This window comes from Chionomys nivalis, chromosome X (genome assembly GCF_950005125.1).
Source record: "Chionomys nivalis chromosome X, mChiNiv1.1, whole genome shotgun sequence".
Classification (NCBI taxonomy): Eukaryota; Metazoa; Chordata; class Mammalia; order Rodentia; family Cricetidae; genus Chionomys; species Chionomys nivalis.
Window position 1 is genome coordinate 38,549,577 of NC_080112.1, and position 27,652 is coordinate 38,577,228.

Sequence of the window (27,652 nt, forward strand, 5' to 3'; positions counted from 1 at the left end):
ATAGAGTAAAAAAAGACAAAGATAGAAAATACACAGAGAATCTGGATACAGTATATTATTGTATTGTTTTTTTAATTGTTTGGCTGCTGCTAAGGAAAGAACAAGAGTGCTAAAAGACATTTGACTATAAATGATGCTGGATTAATCCAAACTACTTATTTGAAAAGGCCTTGACCTCAAACTTTAAGTCAAGATGTGTTACTTTGGAGAAGAGGTTTTGAATTTGTTTCTACAGGAAATGAGAGGCTGTGGATACATTCTGCATAAGGTTTGATCAAGGAAGACCTCTGAAAAATCTCCAATAGGAATGGTTGGCCCAGATGAGCCCACATTTTAAAGCACTTCTGTTGCAGTTTCCTCTTGAGTTCTACATCCAGAACAGCTTCAAGGCTATTGGCTGAAATGACCCATTCTTACAGACTACTCCAGTTAGGACTTCACTATAATCCTAAATTTTCTTTTGGTCCTTATATTATCGGCACCCTCAATCAGCAGAAAGTAGCCTAGAAAACCACACCTATATTCCCAAAATGCATTATGGATGTTTGTCTTTGTTTAGACTGTTGGTTACATGTTGTTATGGATAATGGTCAGGAAAAAAGCTAAACAAAGGAGATTAGATTTAGAGTTCTTGTTTTGAAACGAAAAAAGATGAAGTGTCATGGGAGAATGTTCTTGTATCCTATAAAGATTTATCGCTCTTCTTGGTTTAATAAAATGCTGATTGGCCAGTAGCCAGGCAGAAAGTATGGAGGGGCAACAAGACTAGGAGAATTCTGGGAATAGGAAAGGCAGAGACACAGTCACCAGCCAGATGCAGAGGAAGCAAGAGGAGAATGCCTCACTGAGAAAAGGTACCAAGCCACATGCTTAAACACAGATAAAAATTATGGGTTAATTTATGTTAATAATAAGCCTGATCTAATAGGGCAAACAGTTTATAATTAATATAAGCCTCTGTGTGTTTCTTTGAGACTGAATGGCTGCAGGGCTGGGTGGGACATAAATTCTGTCTATACCACTGAGCTATGGCAGCCTCAGCCCAGAACCTCACTGAGCTATGGCAGCCTCAGCCTAGAACCTCAATACCTGTATTGGTAAATGCAAACAAAACTTGTGTTACTTCTGACTTGAAAAGTTTAAATAAAAACAAAATAAGCTATTTATTTGTTTGATCTCAACAGGATTCAAAGAAAAACAATTAACAAATGTCATTTTACCTATAAAATGCTGAAGACATTTTTACAACAAAAGACAAAAATCTGGCAAAGTCTGAAAAAATTGTGGACATCTATATGTGCTTAACTGTTCTGGAATTTCTCTATCTTCACTGCTTGCATACTTCTTGGTCTAGATAGCTTGCTATCTTGCTTCTTCATACTTTTCCTGAGGAAAGAATTTAGGGGCCAAATGTCTTAGGTGTTTAGGGTATTTCTTATAACACTGTGTTTAGAATAGAAATAAAATCCAGAAAAAACTTCAGTGTACAGGCACAAATGGCTAGTCGCATGATGCATAATGTATAAAAAGATATGTAGTCAATTTAAATGAATTTAATTCAATGAGGATCATCTCCATTTAGCCATCTAGCTAAGTCATAGGTATCCATGTCATACATAGATCTCCAAAACACAGGACCAAATGGCCAGGTGAATCACCAGGTGGTTCAATTTGATCCCATTCAATTAAACCACATGCCACAGAGTGAGCTGTTTTTTCCATGACTGTTCATGCAAAATACTTTATATTGACTATGATTTTAATAAATATTACATAAACAAATTTTAAAGTAGTCTAGATCATTCCAGGGCAGAGCTGTGTCTGTTTTCATTGATCTAGAACCCTTGCTAAAGAACACTGCCAGAAATTCCTTTTATCATCTATGTAGTCTCTATTTTGCTCCCTCCTCTTCTAAACTCGATCAAGTTCCCCTCCCATAATGGAATAAAGTATCTTGGGTGCAAATTAATGGCATTGCTGGTTAGAGTCTAACACTGTGCTGGAAAACATACAAGTCTCTGGATTTAATCTATGATAATACCACAAAGAAAAACGGAATGGGCGAGGTAAAGGAGAAAAGAATAAAAGATGAAAAATGGGGCATAGGGAAGGTAAGCAAAAAAGAAATAGAATATATCCTTTGAGTTCCCAGTGGGTATGATACCTCCTGTTATATTCCTTGAATGTAGCATGCTGTAGTTCTCAAGAAAAACCTGCACTTAAACTGCCAGCAGGCTACTTCTAAGCTGCTAGACCTTGACAAGGCACTTAACCAGGATGCACTTCAGGTTCCCGAGTGGCTAACCCTATGGGGAGAAGCAGATCCTGCCTCACCATGATATGTGAAAGAAATATGATTCATACAGGTCAAATGCCTGACTAGCATATAAATGCTCCAGAAGCATGAACAGTTACTATTTTAAAACCAGATGTATCCTTCCCAACCCATAACATGGTATATCTAGTAAATTTAAGAATGAACAAATGGTTCTGTTTCCATATCTACCTCACCCCTGAACACTTCTTTATATTTTCAAATTTAAACCTTCCCATAAATCTTTACAAATGCTGTAGACTTTCATGAATTCCTTTATCTGCTTTCCATCTGCCCTCTATCAACAATAAAACCTTGGGGAGATAAGCAATGAACAATCATATAAGCCATCAGTGGTAGCACACACCTTTAATCCCAGCACTCAAGAGGCAGAGACAGATGGATCTCTGTGAGACTGAGACTAGCCTGGTCTACAGAGTGAGTTCCAGGACATTCAGGGCTAGAGAAACCATCTTGAAAAAAAGAAAAACAATGTGCTAGACTCTGCTGAATCCCCATGGGAAACCTTACTGTCCCTGAGGAGTGGACTGGGTGGCGGGGGTGGGGTGGGGGGGTGGGGTGGTGGTGGTGAAGGGAATGGGAGGAGGTGATAGAATAGGAACTGGGATTCGTATGTAAAATGAGAAAAGACAGTTTTTTTAAAAATAAGGAAAAAAAGAAAATAGTCAAAAAAAACAAAAAAAGATTAAAAAACAATAAACAAACATATAGCATTCGTGGGATTTTAGACAACATACGGAAACTAGTCAGGCTTAAAAAGAATTTCACTCAAAAGAACATGCCCAACTGTATAAAAAGACTGAAATGTTTAGCACACAGGGGTCATAACCAACATGATAGGCTCACAATTCACAGCACTGTAAAAGGATTTATTGTTTAATCATTCTTTCACTCCCTCAGCCCCATCCAGCTACCCATTCTGCTTCTCTGATGGTTCTAAAAGCTGAATATAGTCCCCTTTATGGAGGATGAAAAGCCATACAAACATCAATACTTTACAGCATGGCTTTATTAGGCACTATGCCACTGTGCAGGAACTGCTGGTTTGCAGCAAGTGAGATTTTCCTAGGGCTCCACAGGGTAGTCCTTTTTCAAGGTCACTGGGACACTCATGGACTTGAAATGACGATGTCCATCTAAATACAACATGGACTCTGAAATACAAGAAAGAAACCTCTGGAGAAATGTGTAGCACCTTGGACAATCATACAGATGAATGACTAGTTTGGAATACTAGGACAGCATTGCATGTGCAAAGCCAGAAACAGGGATGCACACTATCTTGAGAGAACAGATACTGACTTCATCCTTTTTGTTGGCTGCACTAGTCTTCTTTCATTATTAATAGCTGTTTGCAGTTCACATCAGGCCTGTGTACAACAGCTAAGCAAAGTAACAACAGCCATTTCGGGGGCCCAAAAGGCACCTCTGGCTTTCAGGGCTACAGAACATAAAAACCCACATCTCCCAAAGACATGTTCCTGGGCTAACAGGCTTGGGGACAGTGGTAAGGAAAATTTAAAAGAAGAGTGATGGAAATCTAACTCAGTGGCAGAATACATGTTTAGCTCATGTGAATCCTTGGATTCAGGGATAATTTAAAAGATGGAAATATAGCTCAATGTATGAAAACCCCTGGGTTCAATACCCTGCCATGGAAAAAAAGAGAATTTCTTTCTTAAGCATTTCTTTCTTTCATTAGGAAGAAGCAGTCATCATAACTTACCTCCATATGTTTTGGGGAAAACCAAGGGTACTTCTTTTTCTGACATGAATGTAAAATGAAATACATTGGTGGTCATATGTTCTTTACTCTCAAGAGAGGCCACTTCACTATGTACTCTGACTTGAATGTAATTGTCCTGAGTAAAGCATACCTAACAGATTATAGACATAAGACATAATCAGTTGTTTTAGGAACAAGGGAAGAACCCAGTCATAAAAGAAACACAGAAAATAAAAACTTCTTTTCTAAACCCAAATGACAAAAAATACTTTTCACATTTCATGACACACCTACCTGTGAAGAAAGAAAGAGCAGTGAGCCAACTTCAACTGGTTTCTGAAACATGATATCATCTACTGTTACCACAAATGGCCGGGAACCACTATTGGAGAAAGACCAAGATTGGAGTGAACTGCAAAATTCAGGTCTAAAGTATTTCCCTTAACAATTTCCTGATGCAAAATAACAATAGTAAAAAAGAAAATGTAAAGAAAGGGAATATTATCAAATGCAGCTACTCTGAGGGTGATATTCACTACAGTAAAAGTCTGGGGTTCAATTTGTGTATGACATTACCTAGGAATATATATAATAAAAGTTTTTAATTAAAAAATTATCTGAGGCCTTTGACTTTGATTTTAGAATGTTAGCCCATTAATTAAAGACCAACTGAAAAAAATACAGCAATATGAAAAATGGAAAGCAAACTGATTTGAGATCTATATGGTCTCAGTGTCATCTTACATAATTTCCCCATTTAAAACCTGAAGATACACACACACACACAAACATGTGAGTGCAGCACACAGAGATCTTATAAAAAGCATAATCCTATAGTGTAGTTCAGAGTGGTTTAAAATATTTCCATTTAGTGGAATAAAATAAGTTGTTTCTCAGAAGTTAACTTAAGCCAAACTCACCCAAAACTACAAGCAGTAGCCCACGCGAGTTCATATGCTTTCCTCATAAGAAAACCACCAAAGATCCGATTGAAAATGTTCCGCTCCTATAAAAAAATGAATATTAACAAATAAAAGTTTGTGGCTACCCTTTTGTGGACCATTTAAAGGTGTGTCAGATTTTAGACAATTATCATGAACGCAATCCAGCACATTCAGAAGATTGCTCACAAAGTTCTAGTACCTGAGGGTGACAAATATCCAAGCTCTTGAGTTTTGTATCCTCCATCCACACTGCCTTTGGTGGCAAAATTCGACTCTGAAAACTTATAGTCCTGTGCAAGTGGAGATGAATTAAACCTGGTTATTGTCATGCTTTCACTCTTGAGAAGAAACTGGTTAGAAACACTCTCCATTCAAGTGTGGCTCTGGAGAAGACCTTGGACTCAAATACTTTCTCACCATCTTAACTTACTTTGGATCCAGTGTGTTAAGAAACATCTCATGTATGGTATTCCTCTCCTCAGGACTGGGAGCCATTTTCAGTAATGAAGCGGAGCTAAAGGCAATCCTCCGTCCCTTGTTCACTGGAGTATGCAAGAACAAAGAGGTGTGATCAGGAGGGTCCTCTCACAGCATCTAGGCTGCCTTGCAGCATACAACTTATGTCTAAGTTTCAAAATACCGCCAGAATATACACATACATGTATATATGTACATATGTATGTGTATGTATATATACACATAGACACATTCATATGTATATATACACACAGACACATACATTTATTCATCCAAGAGAATGTTGCAGAGAATGCATAAAATTTCCAGAGATGGGACCAGGGACACAGTTCAGAAGTACAGCACTTTTCTTAAAGTACAAAGCACTGGGTTTTAAACCCAAACCACAAAAGAAACCTTGTTTTTCTAGTAAGTATTTTCTTTTATTTTTAAGACTTTTTTGGTGTTTTGTTTTGTTTTTAGAGATAGGGTCTCTCTGTGTAACCATCTTGGTTGTCCTGGAACTCACTCTATAGACCAGGCTGACCTTGAACTCACAGAGATCTGACTGCCTCTGCCTCCTTAGTGCTGGGATTAAAGGCATGCACCACCACTGCCCAGCAGAAGACTTTTTAAAATAGTGATTTAACTATTTTTATTTTATGTGCATTGGTTTTGCATATATGTCTGTATGAGGGCGTCAAGTCCCCTAGAACTGGAGTTATAGACAGGTAGGAATTGAACCTGAGTCCTCTAGAAAAGCAGCCAGTGCTCTTAACCGCTGAGCCCATCTTTCTTGGAAATTATATCAGTTTAGCATGAAAACACTGGTTATCATACTGATCTAGAGTCCTGACCTGTCTTGCATTTAAACCACTAAGATACACTTCCCATTTCATAAAAAAAAAATAAGTTACCTATGTTGCAGTAAATGGTCCTGCACCCATGCACATACTGGCAACATTAAGTGAACTCAGTTTTAAAAAGAGTATATGAAATTAGGAGGGAAAAGTGACCAGTGTGTAGGGAAGGAAGGAAAAGGGGTGGGATTTGATAAAAATACACTATATGCATGTATGTAATTCTCAAGCAATAAGAAAATGAAAAGAGAAATTGCTTCATTTACTACTGTCTCATCAATAAAACTGTTCAAAGCATTAACTCCTTGGGACAAAATATAGCATTTTTTATTATCAAAAACTTTCTGATGTGAGTAACACATCTGACTGTGGTGAGTCATATAATCTTCAATAATCCCTTCTAAAGTAAAATTAATATGCTTAAATTTTTTATTTTACTATAAGCAAATTAACATACATTCTCCTTGTCTAAAGAGTTCTTCTTCTTCTGCAGTTTCAGGGATGAGTGGATTTACAAATGCCGGCCTAAACAAAAGAGAAAAACTTAGTTTAAGATGTGGCCTTGATGGGTGTAATCCTAAAATTAGGGATGCTGAGACAGGAGGATGTCAAGTTTTAGGCCTACCTAGTACAAAAAAAGTGTACGCTATTTATGCTATTATCTAATAAAGAATTAAGGTGAACAACTGCCTACCAGTTTGAAAGTCTTCATCAGGGTTATAACTCAATGATGGGGTGCTGGTCTGGCATATGTAAGGCCCTGATGGCCAGCACTGCCAACATGAAAAGGTCTTCTTTTGCCATTTGTTTTAGGTAATGCTTATTGACAGTCTCATACACGGACAGTGGAACAACTGAGCAAGCCCTCTCCTTATAGGCATAACTATGCACTAGAAAGTTCACAGTATACAGATACAGATGTTGGGCATGGTAGCACATGGCTGTAATCCTAGCACGTGAGAGAGGAAGGAGGGATAAGGGTCCAGGGTCATCATAAAAATGAGTTTGTGGTCAGCCTGACCTCCATAAGGCCTGTCTTGCAAAAGGAAAAGGCACAAAGAAAACAGGATATAAGTACTTGGCACAAAGTTAAACCTGATTCTACTCATTAGAACACAAATATGGGTTTAAAACATTCTGTAGGACAACTGACTTGAACTCTACAAAAATCTCAGTATCTTCAAAGGCAGAAGGCAGGAAGGGTACTTCTGTTAAACAAACACAATAACCAAATGAAATGCAGGGTCCTTTACTGCAGCAGTTCTCAACCTGTGGATTTCAACCCCACAAGGTGTCACATCAGATAGCCTGCATATGAGATATTAACATTATGATTCAAAACAATAGCAAAATTACAGTTATGAAGTAGCAATGAAAACAATGTTATGGCACGAGGTCAGCACAACATGAAGAACTGTATTAAAGGGTCACAGGATTAGGAAGGTTGAGAACCACTGCTTTAGTGGATCCTGAATCTGGGCTGTGACTTCACAAGGAAATTTTAGGGACATCTGGTGAAATCCAAATATGGATCATGTATGAGATAATATAATTGCTTCACTATTAAATAAATTGAAAACACGATATAAAGGCATTGAAGTCATGTATGAGAATTACATTGTTCTTAAGAGACATACACTAAACTATGTAGAGTTGAAGTCAGCAAAAACGTACATTTAAATGATTCAGGGAAAAACTATCCCTGTGTGTAATTTCAGTGGGTAAGAGAAGAAGATGAATTAGATACCATGTTGACCAGGGAATTTAGGTAAATGGTATAGGATAATTCAATGCATCTCTTAAAACTCTTCAAAAATAAAAATAAAACAAATAACTATAATGAATCAACAAAATAATAAAATAAAAATTCTTTGAAATAAAGAACTTAATTTCTCATGATTAAAAAATAAGGATAAAAGAGTTCTTCACTGCAGCAAAAGAATTCAACATGTGTATCATTTGTGAATCCTAGATTTCAAATGAAAACATAAAATTATCTTTATCTATCTATCTATATTAGAAATGAGACTATTTTAGAAATGTAGAGGAAGGAAAGAGAAGAAAAAAGATGGTTGAGGTCAATGTGATTCAAGTCTATAATATACTTGCACAAAATGTCTTTATGAGATCCATCATTATGTAGAGTAAATACATACTGTGATGGTTAGCACTGTCAATTTGACAGAATCTGGTTTTACATGGATGTTAGGTTCCTGCTTGGACATGTGAGGAATTATCTAAATTACATGACCTTCTAAGCATGTCAATGGATGATTATCTTGACAACACTAATTGAGGTGGGAAGACCTGCCTACTATGGATGACATTGTTTACTGGCTGGGCTCCCAGACTATAGCAAACAGCAAAAGTGAACTGAACACTAGCATTCTTTCACTGTTATCTGCTTCCTGCTTGTGGATGCAATATAACGCATTGCTTTAAGCTTCTGTTGCCTTGATTTCCCTACTATAACAGACTGTACTCTTGACCTGAGAGCTGCAAGAAATCTTTTCTCCCCTAGAATTTTTGGTTGCCATACCAACAGGAAAAGTACATATCCTAGCTCTATACACTGAGGCATAGAAACAAGGGAGAAAATAATACCAATATAGCTCCAGTACCCAGATTTTGGAGTAAGATATCAGTTCCCACTAAAAGGAGTCTCAGAATTTTATAGATAAATGGCTGAGTCCAGGGTTTCAGAAGAAAGGATATTAAGATGAGAGAGAGAGAGAGTACTAGGAGAGATGACTGGAATCACAGGACATGGGGTGGTGGGGTCTATGTAAAAACCTAGTGCAGTGAAAACTCCCTGAAATCTATGAGACTGACCCTACTGAAATCCCCTAGTAATGGGGGTACAGATCCCAAACCGTCGATCTTCTATAATCAGACAACGCTTCGAGCAGTGAGACTGGAAGATCAACCCAGCCACAAAACTGACCTACAATCTGTTCTGCCTGCAAGATGTGCTGGGGTAATGGTGGTGCAGAACTTGTGCGAGTGGCCCACCAACGACTGGCTGCAACTTGAGGTCCACTCCACAAGAGGGAGCCTATGCCTAACACTGCCTGGATGGCCAAGAACCAGAAGTTACATATCTGGAGACCTAGGATAGAACAAAGCACAACTGGCCAAAGAAAGTCAATGAAATGATTCCTAATGATATTCTGTAATACTCATAGATTGGTACTTAGCCCAACTGATATCAGAGCAGCAGTATCCAGCAACTGATGGGAGCAGATGCAGAGACCTACTGCAAAACATTAGGCAGAGCTCAGAGAATCCTGCAGAAGAGATCAAGGAAGGATTGGAGGAGCCAGAGGGGTCAAGACACCACGAGACCACAGGTCACAGAATCAACTAAGGGCTCATAGCAACTCACAGAGACTGAAGTGACAAACACAGAACCTGAGCTAGGTTCTTTTCCTTTATGTTACGGTTGTGTAGCTTGGTGTTCTTGTATGACTCCTAACAACTGGAGTTTTTTTTGGGGGGGAGGGGCATCTCTGACTCTTGCTTGCACCTGGGACCCTTTTGCCAAGTTTAGCTGATTTGAGGGTTTGTGCCCTGTTTTCTTGTATCTTGTTAGGCCATGTTTGGTGCATATCCCTGTGAGGTCTGTTCTTTTTTTGAAGGAAAACAGGAAGAAGAGGTCTAGGGGGAGGGGAGAGGGGGGAGAAGGGTCTAGGAAGAGTGAAGGGAGGGGAAACTGCAGTTGGGATGAAACATATGAAATAAAATGAAAGAGAAAAGAAATAAAATTCATTTTATTCATTATTATTACTATAAAATAAAAGGGAAAAATGTGAGCCTAAACCGTCTCATCAAATTAGAGGGCAGGAAGGTATAAAGGATTAACGGTGCAGATAAGTGTTCATCTTAGCCTTTCAGAGAGAAGCTTCTTTATGTAGAGATCAAAGGTTAATACAGAGACTCATAACCATTCATAGTGTAGAGAATAAATGACTGTTGAGTCATCGCTAAATGAGGTTTCTCTATCAGTAATTCCAGGCTCTGGGAACTATGAGGATACACATATAAGAGCAGGAAGATTGGGAAGAATGCTGTGAAACACTATCTTCTGGACATAACAAGACAGTTCATATTCATGAATTCACAACAACTGTGGTTACCTGTGCTAACTGGAGAATATCAACATTTCATCATGGATGGGGAGAGGCTCATGAAGTCCCATCCTTCCCAGGAGGATGGGGGAAACCATTTTCTTCAGTGGAGTAGCTACTGATAAGTTACCCATGCTCCAATAAATAACAACCTCTCATTCTCATGTAAGCAAACCTAACTAAACTCAGTGTATCAAAGAAAAAGACAAGAAAGTGGGAGGGGGCCTTGTTGGGAGGAAGGGGTTCAGCAGGTGTGGGGAGAAGGGTAAAGAACGAACATAAGAGAGGAAAAAAGTAAATATGATCAAACTACATTGTGTGCGTGTGCAAAGAATAAATAAGATAGAAAGGGAACTAAAAATCTTGTTGAAATCTTGGTGGCTGGATTATCGTTAGTAAAAATTTTTTTCTTTTTATTATTTCATTAAATCCACTTCCACGATTAACTAGGAAAATATTACAGTGAAATATTATTGCTGTAGATACAGATGATCAGAAATTCAAAACAAAACAAAACAAAAGACTAATGGGGATAGGCTGAAAGGACAAAGATCCAGTCTCCTCCTGACAGAAGATGATACAACCTGAACATCAAGAAGAGTAAGGACTATAGTTGATTGAAATATACTTAATACATCAAATCCATGGAAGTCAGATACCTTCTTTAAAGAGAAAAAAGAAATGGGAATATGTCATTAGAAAATAACCAAATTAAAAAAAATTAAATATATATGCATTACAAATCTAATGGCCCTAATAGATTAGGGAAAGCATCCCTTTACATAAATTAATATTAGTAAATTATTAATAAGTTAATAATTTAATACATTGAGGAAAAATCACAGAATTTAAAGGTTGCTTTATTCCAATGAAAATGATTATTGCAATGATCAACTACATGCATTAAAAACAAGGGGTGTGGAGGAGGGAGTAGCTGCTAAGATGGCTAGTAGATAAAGGTGCCTGCTACCAAGTCTAACAACTTGAGTTCAAACCTTGGAACCTACAAGGAAGAAGGACAAAACCAAGTTCCAAAAGTTGTCTTATAACCTATACATATTCCCCCCTCAATCAATCAATCGATTGATCAATCAATTAGTAAACAGAAAAATGGAAGAAGAAGTAGCTCATCACAAGATAAAGAAGAGAAAAACAACTTCACTGGGGAGAGCATGCCACTCGTAGATTACACAGATCAATCTTAGCAACGGCTCAGGTGGCACCACCAACACCTACTGACTCGCAGGGCCTTTCCTAGCATAATGATATTGTGCTCTCACCAATCATGCTTCTGAATCGAACACAAAGCTCCAGGTCAAACTTCAGGTACAGGACACAGTAGTTACAGGGTACCACATACAAAGAATTAGGATGTCAAAAAGAAGCAATAAGGCAAATTCAGGAAGTAGGGTATTTTATGCAATAGCTAGCCCAGTCTTTCAACATGTTAATGATATAAAACAATAAGAGGGCAGTGGAGACACACAAGTAGGCTAGGTTAGAACATACTTAAAAGAATGTACAACTTGTAAGTATATCAAAATTCAAACTGTACACCTTCAGTGGGTGAATCATATGGCATATAAATTACAACTCAATAAAGCTATTTTAAAAACAGATTTAAGAGACATAAAATCAAGCATAATCTATACACTGAATTTGGATCCTAATTTGAACAAACCTCTTTTAAAGGACATTAAAGAGTAAGTATGAAGGAATACTATGTTATATTAAGGATTACTTGTATTTGTTAGGTGTGACAATGGTAATATAGTTTTGAATTTTTATGAGTTTATATTTTCGGTGCTAGGAATCAAACTCAGCGTCTCACACATGCTAATCAAACAAGATACCATAGAAGTAAGTCCCTAGCAGGGTGATAAAAATGCTATCTAGAAAATAGTTTGAGTATCACAATACCTGAATTCAAGATATACTATAGTTGATATGATGGCACACATCTATAATCCTTACACTTGGGAGGCTATGACAGGAAGATTGTAAGTTTGAGAGCAACCTAGCCCATATAGGGGTTTCAATGTAATCACAAGATAATGGCTAGAATTTGCATACAAACCACAAAAACAAAGTCTGGTATTGGTAGTGCATGCCTATAAAACCCAGATTTACTACAGAGTTCAAAATCCTTCTCTGTTGTGGAATATTCCTTTATACTATCTGAAAATGTACCACTGTGGTTGGTTTAATAAAAAGCTAAATGGCATACCAAGTTGTGGAAGGACTAGGCCCCTCCACCCTGCATCAAGCCTCACCAAAGTATCCCAACATAGGGAATGGGCTCTAAAAATCCAGTTCATCCACCTGGGATAAGTCCTGGTCCCACTGCCAGGGGTTACACAAACACATCAAGCCACACAACTGTCATCTACATTCAGAGGTCCTAGTTCACGCTTGTAAAGGCACCCCAGTTGTCAGTCCAGAGTCTGGGAGCTCCCACTAGCTCAGGTCAGCTGTTCCTGTGCTTTTCCCATCATGATCTTGACCTCCCTTGCTCATTATGATCCCTCCTCCCTCTCTTCAACTGAATTCCAGGAACTCAGTCCAGTGCTTGGCTGTGGATCCCTTCATCTGCTTCCATTAGTTACTGGATGTAGGTTCTATGATGACAATTAGCATAATCACTAATCTGATTACAGGGGAAGGCCAGTTCAGGCACCCTCTCCACTATTGCTAGGAGTCTTAGCTGGGGTCATTCTTGTAGGTTCCCTGGAATCTTTCTGGTACCAGGTTTCTCCCTAACCCCATAATGGCTCCCTCTATCAAGATATCTCTTTCATTGCTCTCCCTCTCCATCTGCCCCCTCTAAGGAGTAAATGGGGGATGGGATGGAAGGTGGGGGGGATTCGGGAGAAGGGGAGAGAGGGAGCATTTTTCATGTAAAATGAAAAGAAAGAAAGAGAGAGAAAGACAAGAAAGAAAGAAAGAAAGAAAGAAAGAAAGAAAGAAAGAAAGAAAGAAAGAAAGAGGAAAGAGTGAAGAGAAATCAAAGTCTGGGAGCAGGAACACGTCAGACAACATCAAAACATTTGCAAGAGATGAAGGGTTCCCACTGTCAATAAAGGCTAAATAGCCAATAACTAGGCTGGAGGTATAGATGGGACTTCTGGACAGAGAGAGCTCTGGGAGGAAGAAAGGTGAAGTTGTGAGCCAGATATGGAATAACCAGGATGGGCTAATGGAGATGATGTATCGATCATGTGGAAGTAGATAGTTTAAAATATGGGTAAATTTAAGTTATAAGAGTTATTTAGCCGGGCGGTGGTGGTGCACGCCTTTAATCCCAGCACTTGGGAGGCAGAGGCAGGCGGATCTCTGTGAGTTCGAGACCAGCCTGGTCTACAGAGCTAGTTCCAGGACAGGCTCCAAAACCACAGAGAAACCCTGTCTCGAAAAAACCAAAAAAAAAAAAAAAAAAAAAAGAGTTATTTAGAGACAAGCCTAAGCTAAGGTCAAGCTTTCAAAATTATTAATTTTATTACTATTATTTTATTTATTTATTATTATTATTTTATTATTATTAAGTTTCTGAAGTTTGTTTCATTTTTTTGTGAGTTGGCAGCCCCAAAAGAAAAATCTGCCTACAATTCTCAGCTACATAGAGTGCAAGCATAGCTTTGGTTATACTAGACCCTATTTCAAAATAAACAAATAGTACATATTACAGAGATTTTAAAAAGCATAAACAGGATGCCATTGGTGTTAAAACACATATAGATTAGTGGAAGAGAACAGAGAGATTAGAAGTATAATAACATGTACATTATGTAGTACAAAGGTGAGTCTTCTCAACAAATGGTGTTAGGAAAACTGGGTCTCTGTATACAGGAAAAAAAATGAGACTCATCTCTTAGCACTTACAAAAAAAAGTGAACTAGCCTGGTGGCAGGGGTGCATGCCTTTAATCCTAACATTTGGAAGGCAGAGGCAGGCAGATCTCTTGAGTTGGAGGGCAGCCTAGTCTACAGAATGAGTTACAGGACAGCCAGAGCTATGCAAAGAAACTGTGTCTCAAAAAAACAAAACGAAACAAAAGAATGACCTAAACACTCAAATCTAAGATATGAAACCATTACAAAAAAAAAAAACAATGCAAAGATGCCTAATGATATTCTGGTATACCTATAGACTGGTGCCTAGCCCAACCGTTATCTGAAAGGCTTCATCCAGCAACTGATGGAAAGAGATGCAGAGATCCCATAGCCAAATATTACCCCAAGTTTGGGGAATCCTGCAGAAGAAGGGGAGAAAAGAGAGTAGAAGCCAAAGGGGGTCAAGAACACTACAAGAAAACTCACAGAATCAACTAATCTGGGTGTGGAGCCCCAAAAATGTGAGCCTATTTCCATCCTGACAGATGGTCAGGATATGCAAGCATACTTTTGCTCTGTCTTTTGTAAATGGAGGTTACCTGGGGAAGGGCTACCTTCAGGATACTTGGTCTAGAGTGGTTTCACTTCCTAAACAACAGAATGTTAATGACTTGATGCCTCAAAGTGTTAAAGCAATTAACTGTTCTTTGAGTTGTCCTTTGTATCATGTTAAAGAAGTCTTTGCCTTCTTCCCCCTTTTGTATTGGGGTATAAAAACGTATGGAAAATTAAACATGGACAATTTGTGTTTTCACTGGTATGCCCTTCTGGTACTATTCTATAGATTCTGTTTTATTATTTTCAAATGCATCTTCTTTGGGTTCACTTTCTTATTTAGCTTCTATAGGATCTTCATATTCTTTACTTATATTTCTAAATCCCCACGCCCCTATGCTGGCAAGAGGTGTTTTTGTTGAGACTGGTCCTGGACATATGACAGCCCAACATGGCAGGGTTACCATCACTGACACCTGGACTTCTAGGGGCTCACAGAGACTGAACCAACAACCAGGGAACCTGCATAGGACTGACCTAGGCCCTCTGCATATGTTACAGTTGTGCAGCTTGGTTCTCTTGTGTGACTTTTAACTGTGGAAACAAGGGCTGTCTCTGAATCTTTTACTGGCTTTTGGGACTCCACTCTTCATACTGTGTCACTTTCCCCAGTCTTAATATATGGGGAGGTGCTTATTCTTACTGCAACTTAACATGCCATGCCTTGTTGATATTTATGAGATACTTTCCCTTTCCTAACCAGAAATGGAGAACTGGATTGGGGGTGGAAACAGAGGGGGTGGGGTAGGGGCTGGGAGGAGAGGAGAGAAAGAAAAAAAGAAAAGGAAACTGAGGAAACACTTCAGGACATTGAAATGGGGAGGGACTTTTGGGAAAACAGCTTTAAGACAGAAAACAAAAGGGAAATTAAGCAAGTGGGATTCCATCAAAATAAAAAGATTCTACCGAGCAAAGGCACACTTAACAGAGTACAGAGAAGACCTACAGAATGGGAAAAAATCTTTACAAGCTTAGATTTTAGAAAGAGTTGATACTCTTCTAAAAAAAAATAATAGACTAATTTAAAAATGTACAAATGATATGGCTAGTTCCCCCCCAAAAAGAAATACCATGGCTTAGAAATAAATGAAAAATATTTTTAATATCTTTAGCTATCAGAGAGTCGACAAGTTAAATGAGATATCAATTCACCCCAGTGGCTATTTAAAAAAATTAATGCTAGCAATGATATGGAGGAAGAGGAATGTAGATGGTCTTGGAAAGAATGTAAATTAGTACAGACATCATAGAGAACTTTTTTTTTTTTTTTTTTTTTTTTTTTTTTTTTGGTTTTTCCAGACAGGGTTTCTCTGTGGCTTTGGAGCCTGTCCTGGAACTAGCTCTTGTAGACCAGGCTGGTCTCGAACTCACAGAGATCCGCCTGCCTCTGCCTCCCAAGTGCTGGGATTAAAGGCGTGCGCCACACTATCCGGCAACTTTTTTTTAAGAAACAGATGTGCCATATAGCTCATTTATCTCTCTTGTATACATATTCAAAAAATTAATTTAGTATACCAGAGATACCTATATACCTTAAGCATGGTATCACTATTAACATTCACTAAGATAATTGAGCCAGCTTAGGTATCTATCAACTAATAAGTGGAAAAATTAAAATGAAATACATATATACAATAGAGTATTATTTAGCTGTTTCGAATAAAGTTGTTATCTGCAGAAAAACATACTGAACTAGAGTGCATTATGTTAAGTGAAATGAGCCGAACATGGTGAAACAAGCACCACTAGTTCTCTCTATTCTGCAGCAGCTAAAAACAAGTCAACCTGAAGGGAAAATGGTGACTACTGCAGCCAGGAGTATGGAAGAGGTGTTTAATCAGGAAATAGTGTATGCAGTTAATAAATAAAATAAAATATCTACATTCGTAAAAAGATTCTTACATCATTGTAAGGTAAAATGCCATCGCGTATAAGATTTCTTTTTAAAATATTATACGTCTCCTTTAGAGAAAAAAATGTGAATTTGGCAAACATGTTCAGTTAAGTCTGTTATACTCAGGTCATGGGCATATGGAAATTCATTAGTTTTTTTTTTTGAAGTCTTAGTATTTTCAAATTAAGGAATTATGAAAAAGCGACAATTACCCTTTATTTTCAGAATCTCGAGCCACCATGACAAAGGTTGCATCCAAAACAGGCCAATAATCTTCATTATTTTGCAGCTAAAGAACAAAGGAAAGAAAAACAAAGTTATAAGGAATGCATTTGTTGGGAAGACTGACCACAGTTCTGACAGTATTCATTACTGTTATTCTTTCAGGTTATTATATAGTATAGTCAATATCATATGTGTGAATATGGCTATATGTCATATCCCCACGAACTAAAAGTATTCTAGGTCTAGGCGCTATCCAAATGTCAAAATTAGAACCCATTACTACCTCTTAAGACTAAAAATGCTGGCTAGGTACAATAGCATATGCCTGTAATCCTATCAACTGGGGAGGCTGAGGGAGAGCAGTGCCTGTGAGTCTGGGGCTAGCCTGGTGGGTTTCAGGCTACCTTGTGTAATTATAGTCTTGTGTGACTGTCATCCTGTCATATACATACATATATCCTCTTAGCTTTGTGTGTGTGTGTGTAGTTGTTAAATGCAGAAAAATATACTGAACTAGAATGTATTACATTAAGTGAAATATATATAAAAAAATAAGAGGATAGCTGATATTTTGATCTGTGCATTTCAAGGTCAACCAGGACCTAATGGAAAACAGAAGCCCTCTAAAAGGGCCCTAAAACTCCAGTCCTGATCAGAAAGGCTATAGGGGATCCAGAGGTTAGGCACTAATCAGTAGATATCCTATAGAGTGAAGAGACACTGGACAGGAAAACTCTAAAGGGTGGAAGAATTACTAACATTAAACTGAACTAAATAGACAAGGCTCTGAGTTCTATGCTAGTTATAAGGATCTACTCAAATGGTCAAATGGATAACATTAAACATACTGTTCAAGAAAAACCCCAACACATTCTAATAGTCTCTGACCAAATCTGTGGTGTTTTAATCAGTCACAAAAAGTCTAGATTCTCTGTCCTACTATTTCTGTGCATAATGTATGCTCCAGGCCCTCCTGTCTTGATCCTAAAACTTTCTCTTTTTTGCCTATTTAATGTAATTTATTTCTTTTTATCATACACACATTTATTTTACATCCCAGCCGCAGTTTCCCCTCCCTCCTCTCCTCCTAGTACATCCCCCCATTGCCCCGTCTGTTCCTATCCATCCAATTCACTCTTCCTCCATTTCTGTTTAAGAAAGGGCAGATCTCCCATAAATATCAACAAAGCATAGCATATCAAGTTGCTGTAAGACTAAGCAGCTCCTCATGTATTAAGGCTGGACAAAGCAACCCAGTATGAGGAGCAGGGTCCCAAAAGCCAGCAAAAGAGTCAGAGACAGCTCCTGTACCCACTGATAGGAATTCCACAAGAGGACCAAGCTACACAATTGTAACACATATGCATACTGCCTCTCTCAAACAGTAGAGAAACACTTAAGAAGTTGTTTGACATCCTAAAACTTTCTTTTCTTATCAGCACACTCTCCTTTGCCTGTTTTAATTGCTTCCTGTATATATCTTCAGAAGGTCTACAGATCACAACCAAAACATCCAGTTCAAGTAGAGAACTCAGTCTCATAAATTTAAAAGCAAAATTTAGCCTGATACAATTATATTTTACAAAAACAAAAGATAGTCTGACATTTTATTCAGATAATCATGTGATTACATCAAAACCCAAAGGGAAACAGGAGTTAGAAAACTTGTTGCATTCAAGGAAACAAAAGGGATTCCATAAAGGCTACTAGGATCTCTTAGAGGCTTACCAGGCTAATAGAATCCATTAACCAACCTAAGCCTGAGATACGAAAAATGTCTCATGAGACATGAAAAATGAAAGCTGGGCAGTGGTGGTGCATGGCTTTAATCCCAGTACTTGAGAGGCAGAGGCAGGGGATCTCTGTGAATTCAAGGCCAGTCTGGTCTACAAAATGAGTTCTAGGACAGCCAAGACTACACAGAGAAACCATGTCTTAAAAAACCAAAAAAGAAAGAAAGAAATGAAAAAGACACTAGTAAGGGTGGAATAAAACAAAAGAAAGCAATGATGCAGAGGGGGCAGTGGGAGGAAAACAAAAACAAATTTTGACGGAAAATGGAGTTGGCAAGATAGCTCAGTAGGTAAAGTCTCTCTGAACAGGGAAACCACTTACACAAAAATGTCTTTCCTCTGAAGGGAAGAGTCTTCAGTTTTAGTAACTGTTCCCCTTTCAAGATTAAAGCTGCTTGTGTTTTCCAGGTTTCTCCTCAAACAACTAAAGAAAATTACTCAGATAGTTTAAATAACTCTTAGATAAAAATTCCATTTTTTTACTTGAGGCCAACATATGTATAGTCTAGGTAAATAAATGCTCATTAAAGTGGTTCATGAATCTTACCACCTTGAGGAGGATGCTTTTGAGCAAACTGTATTTGAGACAGGGTCTCATGTAGCCCAGGTTGGCTCTCTGAACTTGCTATGTAGGTAACAATGATCTTGAACTCATGACCCTCATGCCTTGGCCTCCCAAGTGCTGGAATCACAGGCAGGCATCAACACCCTCAGCTATTTAATGAATTGATTAAAAAATTAGAGACAGTCCTAAATGGCACATCTGTATCATCCTATCCAAGGTTCAGGGGAACATCATAGAAGAGAGAATGAAAAAAAAAATTAAGAGCCAGAAGTTGGGGAGGAAGACTGTGGAATTCTATCCTCTGAACACGGCATGGCTGCTGCATCCATGAACTCAAAGAAGAGGCGGTGAACAACACAAGACTGTACCCATCAACATTCCACCATGAACAGGAGAGGGTTTTATGAGGCCCACCTCTCCAGGAGGGGCTACTGGCAGTTAATGATTACTGTAGAAGGTGCAGTCACATTTTTCCATGGCATAGCCACTGGCTAAGCTGTCCATGTTCCAGTAAATAACCATCCCCCGTGTTTATACATGCAAACCTAATTACACCCAGTGGGTCATGCAAAACTCACATGAAAGGAGGAGGATGACTTGAGAAGAAGAAAGGAGGGAAAGGAGAGGAAAATGGGTGGGGTGGTGAATATGTTTGAATTATATGATTGTTTATGAAACTGTGAAACAACAAATATAATTTTATGATAATATACTTATTTAAAAGGTTCTACAAGATTCTAAACAAGATTGTTACTTGGGCCAAGTTTGCTCCTAAACACTTACAAAAGCCACCTAGGAGACAGATTTCAGCCCATTTAAAGGTGTACTATAGCAGCTGCCGCCTCCAAAGAATTACTGACAGGGTTCACCTGTGAAGAAGAAAGTCCAATTTTCCAGTAAGGGTTTAAGGTGAGACACAGGGACCCCACCGAATACCAATTGAGGGCTTGTATTTCTCTTCAAAATGGACTACAGGGAACCAGTTAAGATGATCTGAGGACCTGGGTTTCATAGTTCCTACTTTTGGAGCTATTATTATTATTATTATTAATTAATTAATTGTGTTCACAATTACCTGTGCTCCATCAGGTAAATCCTTTTACTAGTTGCCATTGAAATTCTGAAAGATATTATATTCTTTTATCTAAATGTGTGTTGAGGTGGGATGATGCAACTGGTTCTCTATTTACTGATTGCCCTGCCTTGTCTGAAACTCTGGCTTCACGAAGATTCCCAACCCTTCATTCTAGTCTCAATGACCTGGGATTTTTTTAGGCTACCTTATGCAAAGAGAAGTGATTTTTTGAGTTCTCCAGTAATGAAAATAAGTCCTTCTTCCACTAGATTGATGCTGTCATGTATTTTGTCGCAGCAACAAGAAAAGTAACTGGGGCTAGAGAGATGGCACCATAGTTAAGGGTCACTTGCTGCTCTGGCAGCCATATGGTGGCTCAAAACCATCCATCTACAACGTCAGTTCCATGATAGTGAAGAGGCATGCACATGGTGCATATATATGCTCAAAGGCAAAAATTATAAGCATTCATGTACATAAAATCAAACAAAAATTCTAAAAAATAAAAATATAAATAACTAATACAAAAGATCTGGAATCAAGAAGAAAGACGGTTGTGACAAGCCAGACCAAGTTGTTCTTGGGCCTTTGGAAACAGTTTACAGAAAAACTTAGAGCATCGGGATACTTTAATGAACCATTCCAGTATGAGTTCAGCAGACCAGAACATTATTGGAACTTTGGAACTATGGATAGTAAAACTATGCTCATGGAGCTTCAGATGGGAATAAAGATCCTATCAGAACCTGGACAAGAGGTCATTCATGTTACATTCTGGCAAAGAAGAATCTGGCTGTGTGTGTGTGTGTGTCCTGCAATTTGAATGAGCCTCAATTCAATAGTAATGAGATAAAGACAGGAACAATGGTACACACCTTTAATCCCAGCACTCAGGAGGCAGAGGGAGATGGGTCTCCATGAGTTCAGGGCCAGCCTGGTCTACATAGGGAATTCCAGAACAACAAAGGAGACACAGATATTGTCTCAAAAAAGCAAAACAACAACAAAAATTAATGAGGTCCAGCCCTATTCAGGGTATCTGTCTATCACCCAGCCCAAGGAACACAGCATAAGAAAGGGCAAAAAGAATGTAAGAGCCAAAGGGCAGGGAAGAATGCTGTGAAATGACTGACATGTCAGAGCTGTTGCATCTGTGAACTCACAACAGCTGTGGTTACCTGTAACCATTGACTATCAACACTGGCAAACATTGATAGGGAGGAGTTAACGGCAGTTAATAGCCACTGGCCAGGGGAGGAACCATTATTTCCAGGGGTATATTCACTAGTAATGCTGCCTATGCCTATGCTCCAGTAAATAACCTCCCATCTATGCTCATGCAAGCAACTCGGATTAAACACTGGATCATAAAGAATGGGAACTTGTTAAAAAAAAAAAAAAGATTTAAGAAGTAAAAGCCAGAGGCCCAAGCAGCGGGCGGAGGCACGGGCGCGCAGACGCGGCAGAGACACCGGGGCGCAGACGCAGCGGATGCGGGATACTCCAAGCATGAAACAGTGAAGCCCACACTGAGAGCAGATCACCCCCACTACAATTAAATCAAGTAGGTTTTTTGGGGCCCGGCCTGCAGAGTGGTAGGCCTTTTAGTGGCGAGGTCCATGGTCGAACGGGGAGCCTGGTCCTGTCCCTGAAGACCCTCCTGAGTGGGGAAAGTGTTCTTGGCCCATGGCGGGACACAGGAAACAGAGCAGGGGCATTCCCCAACCCCTTTTACCCCCCCTCCCCCCGTTAGCCTGTGAGGACTGGTACCCTCTGCTGGGGCTGCTCCTCCTCTACTGCGACCTCTCTCTCCCTGACCCATCACAGCTTGCGCCCAGGGGCCTCCTTCCCTCCCCCTCCCTTCTGCGGGGCCGCAGGATCACCCAGTTTAGCCGATTTGGGCGCTGGGTCGGGAGCTCGGGGCAGAGGGCAGCAGGAGTTTCTCTGTTTTGGTGACTAGCCTGCAGAGTGGTAGGCTTTTTGTTGGAGAGGTCCCTGGCGAACGGAGATCCTGGTCCTGGTCCTGAAGACCCTTCTGAGTGGTGAGAGGAATCTTGGTCTGCGGCGGGAGCCAGGAAACGGATTGAGGGCATTTTTAAGTGGGGACCCTGGCCAGCAAGGAAACCTGATCCTGTTTTAAAAGACCCAATAGATGGCATCGATAGGAGGATATGGGCAGATGCCAAGGCAAGAATTCACGCAACAATCTGAAAAACAACATGAAAGCACCAGAACCCAATGATCTTACAACACAAGGACTTGAACACCTTAACACAGAAGAAGAAAAAATTGACTTTATGAAAGCAATAGAGTCCCTTAAACAACATGTAAAAAAACGCCCTTATAGAAATGGATGAGAAGTATAACAAAAAGTTTGAAGAAATGAATAAATACGTAAATGATACCCTGGGAAACCAAGAAAAAACGATCAAACAGGTAATGGAAACAGTTCAAGAATTGAAAACTGAAATGGAAGCAAGGAAGAAAACACAAACTGAGGACCAGCTGAATATGGAAAATCTAGGTAAATAAGCAGAGACTACAGAAACAAGCATAATCAATAGAATACAAGAGATAGAAGAAAGAATTTTAGATTCTGAAGACACCATAGAGAAACACACTGATCAAAGAAAAGAGCAAAACCAAAAAATTCTCATCACAAAACATTCAGGAAATATGGGACACAATAAAAAGACCAAACCTAAGAATAATAGGGATAGAAGAAGGAGAAGAGGCACAGCTCAAAGGCTCAGAAAATATTTTTAACAAAATTATGGAAGAAAACTTTCCTAACATAAAGAAAGATATACCTATGAAGGTTCAAGAAGCATACAGAACACCAAACAGACTGGATAAAAAAAAAAATCCCCTCGCCATATAATAATCAAAACACAAAATATACAGATTAAAGAAAGAATATTAAGAATGCAAAGGAAAAAGGGCAAGTAACTCATAAAGGTAAACCGATCAGACTTACACCTGACTTCTCTATGGAAACCATGAAAGCCAGAAGGTCCTGGATAGAGGTACTGCAGAAACTAAGAGACCATGGATGCAATCCCAAACTACTATACCCAGCCAAGCTATCGTTCACTATCAATGGAGAAAACAAGACATTCCAGGACAAGAACAAATTTAAACAATACGTAGCCACAAATCCAGCCCTACAGAAAGTAATAGAAGGAAAATCACAGCCCAAGGAATCCAACATTGCCAACACTGCCTACAATAACTCAGGCATCTAGCAACCCTTCAACAGTACAACTCAAAGAAGGGAGACACACAAACTCTACTACCAAAAACAATAGTCTGGTTATTAATATCACTTAATATTAATGGTCTCAATTCACCTATAAAAAGGCACAGGCTAAGAGATTGGATATGAAAACAGGATCCAACATTCTACTGTTTGCAAGAAACACATCTCAACCACAAAGACAGGCATCTACTCAGAGTAAAGGGTTGGGAAAAGGTTTTTCAAGCAAATGGTCCTAAGAAAAAAGCAGGTGTGGCCATACTAATTTCTAACAAAATGGACTACAAACTAAAATCACTCAGAAGAGATCGAGATGGACATTTTATACTCATAACAGGAACAATTCATCAGGATGAAGTCTCAATCCTGAATATCTACGCCCCTAATATAAAAGCACCTACTTATATAAAAGAAATAATACTAAACCTCAAGGCAGACATCAAACCACACACACTAGTAGTAGGAGACTTCAACACACCTCTCTCACCAATGGACAGGTCAATCAGACAGAAACCTAGTAGAGAATTAAGAGAATTGTTGGAGGTAATGAAGCAAATGGACTTAACAGACATCTATAGAAAACTCCACCCAAATAGGAAAGGATACACCTTCTTCTCTGCAGCTCATGGAACCTTCTTGAAAACTGACCACATACTCAGAAACAAAGGAAACCTCCACAGATACAAAAAAATATCAGTGTCCACCTGTGTCTTATCAGATCACCACGGATTAAAGTTAAAAGGCAACGACAAAGCTACCCCCAGAAAGCTGACAAACTCATGGAAACTGAACAGTCAACTACTGAACCACACCTGGGTCAAGGAAGAAATTAAGAAAGAAATTAAAGTCTTCCTTGAATTTAATGAAAATAAAGAGACAACATACTCAAACCTATGGGACACGATGAAAGCAGTGCTAAGAGGAAAGTTCATAGCACTAAGTGCCCACTTAAAGAAAACCGAGAAAGCATACATTGGGGACTTAACAACACACCTGAGAGCTCTAGAAAAAAAAAAAAAAAGAAGCAGACGCGCCCAGGAGGAGTAGAAGACTGGAAATAATCAAACTGAGGGCGGAAATCAACAAAATAGAAATACAGAAAAGAGTCCAAAGAATCAATGAAACAAAAAGTTGGTTCTTGGAGAAAATCAACAAGATCGACAAACCCCTATCCAAACTAATTAAACGACAGAGAGAGAACACGCAAATAAATAAGATCAAAGCTAAACCAAGACCAGGTGAACAATCTAAATAGACCTGTTAGTCGTGAAGAATTAGAAACTGTCATCAAAAATCTCCCTTCCAAAAAAAGCCCAGGACCAGATGGTTTCAATGCAGAATTCTACCAGAACTTCCAAGAAGAGCTAATACCTATACTCCTTAATGTATTTCACAATATAGAAACAAAAGAGTCATTGCCAAATTCCTTTTATGAAGCTACAGTTACCCTGATACCAAAACCACACAAAGACCCAACCAAGAAAGAGAATTACAGGCCTATATCACTCATGAACATCGACGCAAAAATTCTCAATAAAATACTGGCAAACCAAATCCAAGAACACATTAGAAAAATTATGCATTATGATCAAGTAGGCTTCATCCCAGAGATGCAGGGCTGGTTCAACATACGCAAATCTATCAATGTAATCCACCATATAAATACACTGAAAGAAAAAAACCATATGATCATTTCATTAGATGCTGAAAAAGCATTCGACAAAATTCAACACCCCTTTATGATAAAGGTCTTGGAGAGATTAGGGATACAAGGGTCATACATAAATATAATAAAAGCTATTTACAGCAAGCCGACAGCTAACACTAAATTAAACGGAGAAAAACTCAAAGCCATCCCACTAAAATCAGGAACATGACAAGGATGTCCACTTTCTCCACACCTTTTAAATATTGTGCTTGAAGTTCTAGCAATAGCAATAAGACAACATAAGGGTATCAAGGGGATTCGAATTGGAAAGGAAGAAGTTAAGCTTTCGTTATTTGCAGATGATATGATAGTATACATAAGCGATCCCAAAAACTCTACCAAAGAACTCCTACAGCTGATAAACACCTTTGGTAATGTGACAGGATACAATATCAACTCCAAAAAATCAGTTGCCTTCCTATACACTAAGGATAAGGAAGCAGAGAGGGAAATCAGAGAAGCATCACCTTTCACGATAGCCACGAATAGCATGAAGTATCTTGGGGTAACTCTGACCAAGGAAGTGAAAGATCTATTTGACAAGAACTTTAAGTCTTTGAAGAAAGAAATTGAAGAGGGCACCAGAAAATGGAAGGATCTCCCTTGCTCTTGGATTGGGAGGATCAACATAGTAAAAATGGCAATTCTACCAAAAGCAATCTATAGATTCAATACAATCCCCATCAATATCCCATCAAAATTCTTCACAGTTCTGGAGAAGACAATAACCAACTGTATATAGAAAAACAAAAAACCCAGGATAGCCAAAACAATCTTATACAATAAAGGACTGGCTGGAGGCATTACCATCCCTGACTTCAAACTCTATTACAGAGCTACAGTATTGAAAACAGCTTGGTACTGACATAAAAACAGAGAAGTCGACCAATGGAATCAAATAGAAAACACTGACTTTACCCCACATACCTATGAACACCTGATTTTTGAAAAAGGAGCTAAAGGTATACAATGGAAAAAAGAGAGCATTTTCAACAAATTGTACTGGCAAAACTGGATGTCAATCTGTAGAAGAATGAAAATAGATCCATATCTATCACCATGCACAAAACTCAAGTCCAAATGGATTAAAGACCTCAATATTAGTCCGAACACACTGAACCTGATCGAAGAGAAAGTGGGAAGTATTCTATAACACATGGGCACAGGAGACCACTTCCTATGTATAACCTTAGCAGCACAGACACTTAAGGGCATCATTGAATAAATGGGACCTCCTGAGATTGAGAAGCTTCTGTAAAGCAAAGGACACTGTCACCAAGAGAAAAAGGCAACCCACTGACTGGGAGAAGATCTTCACCAACCCCGCAACGGATAAAGGTCTGATCTCCAAAATATATAAAGAACTCAAGAAACTAGACCGTAAAAGGTTAATCAACCCAATTATAAAATGGGGCACTGAGCTGAACAGAAAATTCTCAAAAGAAGAAGTTCAAATGGCCAAAAGACACTTAAGATCATGCTCAACTTCCTTAGCGATCAGGGAAATGCATCAAGACAACTTTAAGATACCATCTTACATCTGTCAGAATGGCTAAAATAAAAAACACCAATGATAGCCTTTGCTGGAGAGGTTGTGGAGAAAGGGGTACACTCATCCATTGCTGGTGGGAATGCAAACTTGTGCAACCACTTTGGAAAGCAATATGGTGGTTTCTCAGGAAATTCGGGATCAACCTACCCCTGGTCCCAGCAATACCACTCTTGGGAATATACCCAAGAGATGCCCTATCATATAACAAAAGTATATGCTCAACTATGTTCATAGTAGCATTGTTCATAATAGCCACAACCTGGAAACAACCTAGATGCCCTTCAATGGAAGAGTGGATGAAGAAAGTATGGAGTATATACATTTTAGAGTACTACTCAGCAGTAAAAAACAATGACTTCTTGAATTTTGCATACAAATGGACGGAAATAGAAAACACTATCCTGAGTGAGGTAAACCAGACCCAAAAAGAGGAACATGGGATGTACTCACTCATATTTGGTTTCTAGCCATAAATAAAGGACATTGAGCCTATAATTCATGATCCTAGAGAAGCTAAATAAGAAGGTGAACCCAAAGAAAAACATATAAGCATCCTCCTGAATATTAACCTTCATCAGGCGATGAAAGGAGACAGAGACAGAGACCCACATTGGAGCACCGGACTGAAATCTCAAGGTCCAAATCAGGAGCAGAAGGAGAGAGAGCACGAGCAAGGAACTCAGGACCGCGA

The 27,652-nt window shown here is 38.9% G+C and overlaps 1 protein-coding gene across 3 annotated transcripts in view; it reads right to left on the reverse strand.

Annotated features, from left to right (window-relative positions):
- Positions 1-3,183: 3,183 nt before the first annotated feature.
- Acot9 (acyl-CoA thioesterase 9) overlaps positions 3,184-27,652 on the reverse strand; it is a 48,680-nt gene continuing 24,211 nt past the window's right edge. For all 3 annotated transcript variants that reach the window (XM_057759503.1, XM_057759502.1, XM_057759501.1), the window contains 8 exons: positions 17,000-17,076; positions 6,779-6,846; positions 5,436-5,547; positions 5,205-5,295; positions 4,982-5,067; positions 4,356-4,443; positions 4,062-4,212; positions 3,184-3,489 (listed from right to left, as the gene is read on the reverse strand). In XM_057759503.1, coding sequence (XP_057615486.1) covers positions 3,401-3,489; positions 4,062-4,212; positions 4,356-4,443; positions 4,982-5,067; positions 5,205-5,295; positions 5,436-5,547; positions 6,779-6,846; positions 17,000-17,076 — 762 coding nt within the window. In that variant the 3' untranslated portion in view covers positions 3,184-3,400. The remainder of the gene's footprint in view (positions 3,490-4,061; positions 4,213-4,355; positions 4,444-4,981; positions 5,068-5,204; positions 5,296-5,435; positions 5,548-6,778; positions 6,847-16,999; positions 17,077-27,652) is intronic.